Source organism: Beta vulgaris, chromosome 8 (assembly GCF_026745355.1).
Source record: "Beta vulgaris subsp. vulgaris cultivar EL10 chromosome 8, EL10.2, whole genome shotgun sequence".
NCBI classification, from domain to species: Eukaryota; Viridiplantae; Streptophyta; class Magnoliopsida; order Caryophyllales; family Amaranthaceae; genus Beta; species Beta vulgaris.
The window spans coordinates 11,864,313-11,875,555 of record NC_079209.1 but is presented as its reverse complement, the minus strand read 5'-3'; the positions used below and the strand labels follow the sequence as shown (position 1 = coordinate 11,875,555).

General features: G+C 36.5%; 1 protein-coding gene across 1 annotated transcript; it reads left to right on the top strand.

Moving 5' to 3' along the window:
* Positions 1 to 10,144: 10,144 nt before the first annotated feature.
* Positions 10,145 to 10,705, top strand: LOC104882873 (uncharacterized). The gene is made up of 2 exons (XM_010667289.1): positions 10,145 to 10,415; positions 10,560 to 10,705. The coding sequence occupies exons 1-2, from the start codon at positions 10,145 to 10,147 to the stop codon at positions 10,703 to 10,705; spliced, it is 417 nt and encodes a 138-aa protein (XP_010665591.1).
* The last annotated feature ends 538 nt before the right edge of the window (positions 10,706 to 11,243 follow it).

Here is an 11,243-nt window from a genome sequence, read left to right as displayed (position 1 = left end):
CTACGGCATATAAATATACAAAAAACATGTGATGCACATATTGTGTGTTGCGCAGCATTGCTGAGCGTCGCGCATAGTCGTGTGTCTGGCGCAGGAGTGGTGCGCCAGGCGCAACTTAATGCGCTTGGCGCACTACTCTCCCGGCATGTTTTTCAGGGATTTAAGCAAAATTTTGGTCGATTGACGATTTTGTTTGGACGCAATTTTCAGGATCGACGCATAATAATAACAGTTTGACAAGGTAATAACGTGCAAAAATTGCAATCACATGACTAAGAGTTTGACACGGATGCAAAAGTTCCAATTACCTACAGTCCAGTTCTATATTTGAAACTATTGGTCAAGCTTAGGTTCAGTCTGAAAAGGGTCCATGACTAAGAGATTGATCCCACACTTCGTACCCTTGCTTAAAGAGGGAACCACATGTAAGACGTACTCCATTTCTCAAGTCAGGAACAAGAGAACAATGCGATTGTTGGGTAGATTTGCTTATAACTAAGATCCAACACTATCGCTCAGGAAGCTTTTTGGAAGGACAAAGCGCAAACCCCCCCGGGGATGACCTCACACATAGAACATGTGCTAATGAGGCAAGGTAGAGTGTCCTTATAGTGGCTTAAACAATATCCATACATATGCAAAAGTGTAATGTCATTCTAATGCAGCAAAAGAGTATAAATCGTATTTTTCGAGTTTCACCCACAAATTTTAAAAAATTAATTTTTTAAAAATCCTCCCCAGTAGAATCGCCAAATTATAGGCGTGTTTTTATTTCACCTACACAGGATGAGCGCGTATTAGATTTGACTACCCCATTGTTATGGTTTTATTAGAAATACGTTTTTCAAGTCGACATCAAGTGTTTAAAGGAAGACTCTAAAAACTAATTGGATATGGGAAACCGTAGGGACAAATTAGGGACTTAAAAGTAGATTTCCCTCAATATAATAATAATTAACTTATTCAAGGAACCTCAAGATTATACCGTGGCTTGGGTTTAGAGATTGACAACTTTTGAGATGAGCGATTGTGAAGCTTGAAAATCTGAATGTATATGTATGTAGATTTGAATGTATTTGTGTTTGCAAGTATGAGTTTCGTAGGGAGGCTATATGTTTCGTAGCAAGGTATTCATAAGTTATTCGTCAAATTCAAAGTGTGATAATGTGAAAAATCCGTTTTGAAATATGTACGGAAATCAGGTCTATTCATAGGGAAAATGACACTGCACCTCACATGCCAGCCACGTCTAGCGCAAAATGACGTGTCAAGCGCATGACGCGGCATGCACATTAGAAAGTGTACACGTGGTGCGCGTTTTGATAAAAAAAAGAAAATAATTTGTGCTTCACGCAGAGCTGTAAGAAAAAGTGGCATAGTGCCACGTGTAAGAAAAAGTTACGCCTGATGCAGCAAGGTGCGCCAAGCGCAAGATTGTGCACCACTCGCAAGGTGGTGCGCGAGGGTCACCAACTTGGCTTTTGACACGCCTTCGCCAACTTGTCTAAAAACACATTTTAATCACATCACTAGTGAGCCTTACATCAGGGGATAATGTTGCCCAAAGATGGGAGGGAATGGTACAATCTCTAAGAATATGAAGAGTGTTTTTCCTACCTCTAATTTTTCGAGTTTCACTTTGGCTTTTTCGAATCTGTAGTGGAAGTCGTAGAGGAAGAGAAGAAGTTGAAGAATATCGGTAAAGAAATAGAGGAAGATGAGAGAGAAATTGGAATTTAAGAAATCCCAAAAAAAAAAGAATTGACATCATACAACCTCTTAACTTGTTATAATAGGTTTAACCTACTATAGCTCTAACAAAAACAATACCATTCAAGTTGGGACTTCGTTGAGGTCTATTGAAAATGTTCAGCCATAATTGAGACCTATAACTTCAATTTTTCATACTAAGGACAAAATCATGCATTATTATTTCATGACAAAAAAAGGAGCACTATACTGAGAACATGAAGAGACACTGCTATACATTCAGAGCCTAGGACGGGGGTAAAACAATTAAAAAGGCGTTACCCATTTGCATTTCCAATATTAATGTCATGAAAACATTGGAGAAAGCTCATTTATATTCCTTGTTCTACTTCATAGAATTGAATGATATTACATATAGTTCCTACATCTACCCTATTAATAATCATCCGTAGCTCGTCCCATGTCCTACGTTCTATATATCCCTAGCAAAAGGTATCACAACACAATAAAAAAAAAAAACGCTAGAAAAACGACCGCAATGAGATCAACAATGTTAGTGTTCCTAGCCATTAGCATGATCCTCTTAACGATCCCATGTCCATCTAAAGCGGATATCATCGAGTTTGACCTTGCCCCTGATGATGGCTTGGCACCATACTCTGACATCATCTACGCCCCTGAGCCAGCCATAGACCCAAAATTAGCTATATGTACCGCACGAATCACCCTAGATTGTGCGGCAGAGATTGTTGGCAACGATTTTTTCCCGGTCCATGTCGAAGCTAAGTGTTGTAGGCAACTGGTACGCATGGGGAAAACATGTAACGATTTGATTGTGGATGATATGCTCGCTGATTTTGACATGAAGAAGAAGTTTACTAGAATGCATGATAGGAGTGATCATTTATGGAACAAGTGTCTTCAAGTTTTGACCAAGAATTGAGTCCAACTATAGCATGTTATTGGGTCGTGTCCAAGTCTTTTAAGTATGTCATATTGTGAACCGGTAGTGCTTCTATAATCAAAGTCCAAGTAGTATTGGGCTTTTTCCCTAGATTTCATTATATAAACTATTTATCTTTATTATGAAGGCCCTATAAAATCGCTTATATATCTTTATTATTGCATACCAGGAAACTAGTTTTCTTTCTTTTTTACTGTATTTGCTTTCTGTAATATGGTAAATCTGCATGCCCCTTTATTGCGCAAGCCAAATCAGCTAATGTTTTGCATATAGTATGGTAAATTACCATAAAATTATTGAGACAAGGGGATCCTATTTCCCCCCTTCTTCCCCCCTTCTCTTTGTTATTTGCATGAAATATTTCAAGGATTTTGACAAAGCTTGGGTAGTTAGAGCAATTTCAATTCCATTCCAGATGCAAAAAAATCAAGCTTAGACATATGTGTTTTACTGATGACTTGATTACGTGCTGCAAAGGAGAATATGTGTTTATTCACTTAATGTTGAGGGCATTTAAATTATTTTCAGACACTTTTGGATCGAAAGCAAACATAGATACATCAGCTTTTACACTTGTGGAATGTAAGAAGAAGATGTTCAAAGACTTGTTATGGCATCTGGTTTCACACAACAATCTTTACCATTTAAGTAACTTGGGGTGCCTATTTGTGCACAGAAAATTAGTGTTGCTTAATGTGAAGCTCTCACAAGTCACAGATAAATTGACTACAAGGATTAGAATTTGGAGCTCAGGGAACCTATCCTACTCAACCAAGGTTCAACTTATCAATTCACTACTATCATGAGCGAATTTAGCGTAGGCTCACCTGAACCCACAAGGATCCGCCAAAAAAACAGGGTAAAGAAAGGCGAGAGTACAAGACAGTAATAAGGTTATTATAAACAAAATACATAATAGATGATGCATATACCAGCGCGGCTCAATGGTAAGTCCGCGTGAAAAGTTTATGGTCTTGTTGTAAGGGTCGCGAAGTCGTGGTTTGAATTTGATGAGTTAATTTTTTGTTCTTTCCTTTTTAATTACTATCCTCCCTTTATATCTCATAATTATAGTTTATGTTTTTTCGATCATCCTTTCCTATTCTTTTTCTCCCTCCCTTTAACTGGGTGTTTGGTTCAACAAAAATAGGTATGAGGTATGGGTTTAGAATGACTAAAACCTATACCTAGTGTTTGTTTGCAAAATTTTAAATTTCCAAACCCATACCTCAAACCCATAAGGTATGGGGTTTAGAAACCCAAGGGGGGAGGTGGGTATGACTCATACCAAACCTTTAGCTATAAAATAAAAAGGAAAAACTTCATTCCAAGATATATCCAAACGCATGGAATCAAGTATCAAGTTCCAACCCCATACCACTACGATTTCATTCCTCATTCCAAACCTATACCACTTCATGAACCAAACGCCCCCTAATTTTCTATGGCTACAAGTTAAGTAGGTATTAATTTAGTTTATATCCCATTCTCTTTAAATTTTCTTGCTTAAACAATCAATTGTTTCAAGCCTTTAGTAATATTACAAAAATTTAACATAGGTAATTGGCTTCACCCATAGAGGTAGATGAGGGTGTGCAAGGAGCCCAACAGCACAGGGCCCCTAAAATTATAAAGGTCCCAAAATATAATTTTGAAAATTTTACTCCATATTTGAAAAAATCAGTATTGTTTCTCACCATTAATAAATTTATCAATGATTTATCTTTAGATTTTCAACTTTCCATCTTTAAAACTTTAACCTTTCATCTTTATTTTCTATAAATTTAGGGGCTCAATTTTCATGTTAGAACCGGGGTCCCAAAATCTTCAAAACGGCTTTGGCTTCACCAATAATTTTTATAAATCTTATAAAGTAAAATAGGGTTTATTTCATCTAAAAGGTAGATATATAGTTGTTGAATGTTTCTTTTTCTATAAGAATTGTAACTCAAGTTAATTAAATTTATATCAAGTTTGTCGTGCCGTATTCGTGTCAAACAAATTACATAAACGCGTAAAATCCTTTGATCTATATCCAAACCCGATTTGTTTTATAAAATGATCGTGTCGTGTCAACCCATTTACTTGTTCGTGTGTGTTATGTTTGTGTCAACTAGTAGAATCTTTTGACTCAAACCCACTAATTTCATGTTGTGATTGTTTTTTACATCAATAGTAAGATATGTACATAAATTGGAATGAGATTTAATTTTATTCTTACGTTCGACAAATTCCAATCCACATGACTCAATTTCTGGATCCGCTACTGAATGCTACTTAGTTTTCATGTTTAGTGGGTTCAAGTATTCATACTTCCCAAAAGCGTGCTCACTAAAATTAATAAGATATGTAGAGCATTTCTTTGGAGTGGTCAGCACTTTTGTTATAATACTAGAATAATAGCTTGGGATCAGGTGTGCACACAGAAGTCTGCAAGGGGGCTTGGATTTAGAAACATCATTGTTTGGAACATTGCATGTTTGGGCAACTATGTTCGGGCTATTGCTGTGAAACAAGATATTGTATGGATCAAATGAATCAATTAAGTATATTTGTAAGGTGCAGACTAGTCAAATTATAAGCCTAACTCATGGGCAAGCTGGTATTCGAGGAGGATTATTTGGTGAAAGAATAAATGAAGTGGATTTATTCACACTGAACTCAGTCTTACGAAACCTTATTCCGTCAAAGTTGTATGGGAAACAACAATCTGTAACTTGGGATAAAATTATTTGGAATAGGTTACCTATTCCCAAACATAGAATCATCATTTGGTTAGCTGTGCAGTCCAAGCTTCAAACTACTGCAAAGCTAGCATAGTAAGGGATAAGTAAGTCAGACAGATTTGTGCGTGGTAAGGAAGATCATGGGCACTTGCTTGTCACCTGTTGCTACAGTAGTGAATGTTTGAAGCACTTTAAAGAGTGGGCCAGAATTGCATCAAGTTCTACTGATTTGCAGTAGTTGCTCAGGAATATTCATAATGGAAGAAGATCCAAGTTCCAAAGGCAAGTAATGATAGTTGGACTTACAGCCCTGGTATACTTGATATGGCACAGTAGGAACTGTAGAGTAAACCTAGTGTTCGTTGTGTTGTGAAACAAATGAAATGCCTCACAAAAGCTAGAATTTCGACAGTTTTACCTAAGAAGATATCTTGGAAGGACTATGATTGGTTTATAACATTGTAAATAGATGCCTATGATGGCTTGTTTTACATGTATAAAGGTGAGGGATTCCAACTTAGTTGATTTCTCTCTATTTAGGTTTGGTTAGGTCGTAAACTTGTGGTTTCATCAATCTACTTTCTTAATTAGGAAAAAAAATCCTCAAAAGATTAGTCGGAGATTCAAAGCGGTATCGACTTTGCCTCCGCTTGGATTCTACAAACTTAATTTTGATGGGTCTAAATTAGGTAATGGCAAAACTTCTTGTGGGTTTGTAATTAGAACAATGCAGGTGAGATTTGTCTTTGTGGTGCTAAGTCTCTTAACCCCTTGTTCTGCATTATGGTGACTGAAGTGTGGGGTCTCCATGAAGGTATTAGGGGTACTATTTATTTGCGTATAGATAAAAAATTCGTAGATGGTGATAACCTTGCTGTTATTCAAGCTATTAAAAATTGTGAAAATTTCCTTGGACTATTGACGATTTACTTACTGATATAGGACAAGAGTTAAATAAGTTCAAGGAGGTGCAAGTGGAGCATGTGGTTCGCGAATCTAACAGTGCAGCAGATTGAATGGCTCATCGTGGTCATTTAACAAATTCATTCTCGTGTTGGTTTGAATCTCCTGAGGTTTTATTTTCTATAATCATCCGTAAGGATGCTTTACGGTGGCCTTCCTCTTGGATCTTCCCTAGTTTTTCTTTCCTTTAAAGTAAAATCTAACAGCTCCAAAATCACAATTGTCCATACCTACGGGCTAGGAATAACGTTTAGTTGAAAACATGTATTAGAGATATTGTTAACCATTATACTCCATTTTTTTAAACTTTGGACATTTTACGGTCTTCAAGATAAATCTTTCATCCTTGGTATTGGTATCATTTATTATGGATCAATAAAAGTTACAAAAAGTTGATATTTTGAGATCTATAAATTGAAAATATCTTACATAATAATGCTCCCACCATTTGTTACTAATTTTCGTATTTACTATATCTACATAAATCAAGTCAAATAAGAGATATAGTTTGCAAGTGGAACCTTTTTGTTTATATAAATAAGAACAGTAAAAGAATTTAAATGTGAGTAAGTGTAAAATTATATGGGTACAACAAGTATGCATGGTAAGGTAGTTTGCAAAGAAAATAATAGAGTAAAAGTTGGAAAATCATTTTGAAGCACGTTTAAACGAAAAATAAAAAGATCCTTAAAAGACAAATGGAGTATTAATTTTATTGACATTTCTATTAAAATTAATATTGACCGATGTGGTATGTTGATTATTGATTATATACCAAGATAGAACAACCTTGGTTGATAAACGTTAAATTGTTACAACTTAGTTTCCCTTCACAAACAAACCGTCTAAACTGGACCCCAAGAGAGGGAAACAAAAAAGACACGGACTTAATTACAAAGAATTTATCCATGTTTTGTCCGTTATGCTAACTTTCTTTGGCAAACAACTAAGAAATCTACATTTCACTATATGCGTTACATGCATGCTTTACAATGTGTTGTATACTATTCACCTTGAACAGATAATGGGCTTCATTTCTTGCATGCCGTATATTGTAAATCAATGCTTCAAGTGCAGCACCCTGAACCACTAATATGAATCAATTCTATACTACTCACCTTGCATAGCCAATAGAATTGGATTTATCGAGGAATACAGAATCTCCCATAGTTGAGTCTAATATGAATGTGGTTATATTAAGGTGTTAAAGGTGGTCTAAGAATGAGTAGTGTGTGATAAAAGAGGGAGTAAGCTAGCTATCTAACCACCACAAATGACTCGCCAGAAAAAACCACAATCACCGCAACAATTAGCTGGACAAGGGAAAGGTGTGCAAGGAGCTTTAAGTAGCTCCAAGCAAGTGCAATCCAATGTAACAGTAACTAGGATTTCAGCTGGACAACGCACTGTTACAAATTTGATTGAAGAGATGATTGAAGCAATGAAGGCTGTATTTCAGGCTAATAGAGACGCAACATATGTTACTCCTCCAAGAGCAACTGTCAGCAATGAAAAGGACCCTAATCAGGGACGATCGGGGGATAAAGGTGCGAGTTAACCTACTGTTAACCAGAGTTGTGATCAGGCGAAGCAAGGATATGGAGGAAGCAATGATATGAGACGATTAGAACTATCGACTCCTGCGAAATAGTCCACCATAGCTGTTGATAAAACCCTTACAGCTAAAGGGGCCTCCCTGGAGTTTGTTCCTCCCATGGTGAAGGAAGGTAAGATGTATGCTCCGTTAGAAAAGTCTGAAGTTGAGTCTCTATCTGAAGTTTGGGCTAATGTTATCATTCTCTATGTTGTTCGGCAAACACCCTCGATTAGGGATTTTACTAGATTTATTGAGCAATCCAAGAATAATGTTGCTAAGCCTACAATTTCTCTTCATGAAAAGGGTTATTTTCTGGTTAAATTGGCACTATTTAGGATAGAAATAAGATTTTATATTCTGGTCCTCATATGATCAATAGTAGGCCAATGGTTATCACGGCTTGGACGACTCCTAACTTTGGTTTCGAAGCTGAAATTCTTAGATTGATTCCGTTGTAGATTAAGCTATATAACCTGGCTTTGAATTGTTGGGGTCCTGAATCCTTAAATAGGATATGAAGTATGATTGGTGCTCCTTTATTGCTGATGAATGCACTACTAAGCAGCAAAGAATTACATTTGCCAGATTGCGTGTTGAAGTAAATGTAACTAAGGAATTACCTAAAACCATTAATATTGAAGATATGAATGGCAGAATTATTGAGCAAAAGGTGCACTTTGAATGGCTCCTCCATATTGCCTGAAATGCCACACTATTGGGCATAACTGTGCTAAAAAGATAATTCAAGGTGTAAAGGAGCAAGGTGGCCCTAAGCAAAAGTGGTGCCTAAACCTGTTGCTCATGGGGGTAAGGCTACATTGAAAGTAATTGAACCAGTACAAGAAGCATATGTTGTTGTTTTTGAACCGTCACAATAGGATGAAATAAGAGTTGCTCCGCTTGTTCAGCTTGAGGGTACTATGACTCAACCTGAAGGTATTATGACTCAGCCTATTGATCCTCGTCAAGTGAAAAATTTTCCTCCTCCTATATGGAACATTATCACTAGAGGGCAAAAGGGTAAAAACATTGAAGTGGTAGGTCCTAGAGTAGTTACTCATTTGGTGGATGAAGCTGGTGCCAGCATATTGACCATCTTTCCCTGTTGATATATATATCTCTACACTTGGAATGTTAGGGGTTTAAATAATCCCTATAAAATAATAGAAGTTAAAAAGTTTATTAGTCAGAATAAGGTAAACTTCATTGCTCTGCTTGAAAATAGAGTGAAGAAGCATAATAGTACTAAAGTTATCAAAAAATTTGGGAATAATTGGAAATAGGAAGATAACTATGATTACTCTAAGAGAGGTAGGATCTAGCTTGCTTGGGATCCTGTAAAAATTATGGTCACTGTCCTCCTTAAATCTTCTCAGTTTATACTTGGGTCTCTTGTTGATAAAGGGAGGGGGTTGCAGATTTGTTTTACTAATGTCTATTAGGTATAAATGGGGCTATGAACTCTCCCTCGTCTGTTATGGGAGATTTTAATGTTATCTCTTCAGTGGAGGATAGGTTCAATGGAGATGTTGTTACTACTATAGAAACTCAAGATTTTGCTCATTTATTTACTGAGTTCATCTGACTTGGGTGAATGTAAGTCTATGGGGAACTTTTACTCTTAGTCAAATATATAAGAGTGTTGGGGAAGCTAGGACTTGTAGTAAAATTAATAGATGTCTTGCCAAATATCTATGGCTTATTCATTATTCTAATGTTGTTGTGAACTATATGAATCCAGGTATCTCTGATCATTCTCCTCTGGTATTACAATGTGTAGCTGCTGGACAAAACAAGGGGATACCTTTTAAATTCTTTAATTATATGGCTGAGCATGATTTTTTCTTGCCTAAAATTGAAAATTCCTGGGGTTAGTACAGGGGTGAGCATATGAAGCAGAGCATTTGGAGTAGGCTTAAAGAGATTAAGCAACAATTGAAAGTGTTGCATAAAAGAGACTTTGCTAACTTAGCATGTAAAATTGATCATGCTAGGCAAAAACATTGTGAAACTCAGAATTCTCTACAGACCAATCCAGTGCATTGTAATCTTAATCTTCTAGAGAAATCACAAACTCTATCTTTTCATAAACTCATGGCTGTTGAAGAATTTGCTCTCAAAAAAAAAGTCAAGAATTTTATGGCTGCAGCAACGAGATGCTAACACACACTTGTTTTTTCAGCTATGAAAGAAAGATATAACCAAAATAGCATTAATGTCTTGTATAATGCTCAAGGGAGGAAACTGGTTAAGACAATTGACATTCAAGATGGAGTTACAGACTTCTATAGGCAGCTTCTTAGGTCAGCAACAAACTCCCTGCCCATGGTTGATGTCACTCTGGTTAGAATTGGTGCTCAGGTGTCACAAGTTGCTGCTAGTGACCTGATTAAGGTGGTATCCCACAGAGAGATAGATGAAGCTTTGAATGCTATTAATGATAGCAAAGCATCAGGTATTGATGGCTTTAATAGCCTATTCTTCAAAAAGGCTTGGCATATTATAAAGTTTGATATTTATAATGTTGTCAATCACTTTTTTTAGACTAGAGATCTTAACCATGCTATCAATTGCATTCTTGTTACCTTTGTCCCTAAAGTGTACAAACATTTTCATGTTAAAGACTATAGGCCTATTGCCTGTTGTACGATGTTATTTAAGATTATTGCCAAGATCTTAACTAGAAGGATGCAAAGCATGATTACTGAAGTGATTGATTTGGCTCAAGCTAGCTTCATGCCTTGAAGAAATATCTCTAATAATATCTTGCTTGCTACTCAGCTCATCTAGGGCTATAAAACAAAGCATGTGTCTCCAAGATGTATGTTGAAGGTGGATCTAAAGAAAGCTTATGATTTTATTGTATGGTCCTTCTTGCATATGATGATGAATGGGATATGCTTTCCTACTAAATTCATTGGGTGGGTTATGCCCTCTGTTTCTTCCGTCTCATTCTCTATCCTAATAAATGGTACTCCTTGCAAGACCTTCAAAGCTAACAAAGGCTTGAGGCATGGTGATCCTATGTCACCCTTCATTTTTTTATAGGGATGGAATACCTTTCCATATGCCTTGGCAGCCTTAAAGACATTCCAAACTTTAATTTCCACCCTAGATGTGAAAGGTTGCATATCACACACTTGATGTTTGCAGATGATCTTCTCATGTTTGCCAAGGCTAATCATAGTTCACTTCACTTGTTGTTTGATTCATTTAGCAAGTTCTCTTATGCTTCAGGTCTTGTTGCAAATCTGGAGAAAAGAATATCACTATTTTCTGTTGG

Bases quoted from the DNA above. Each gene is read 5' to 3' on its own strand.
- LOC104882873 (XM_010667289.1), top strand. From the start codon at position 10,145: ATGAAAGAAAGATATAACCAAAATAGCATTAATGTCTTGTATAATGCT. The intron at 10,416-10,559 runs GTATTGATGGCT...TTGTCCCTAAAG, and splicing joins TAATGATAGCAAAGCATCAG to TGTACAAACATTTTCATGTT.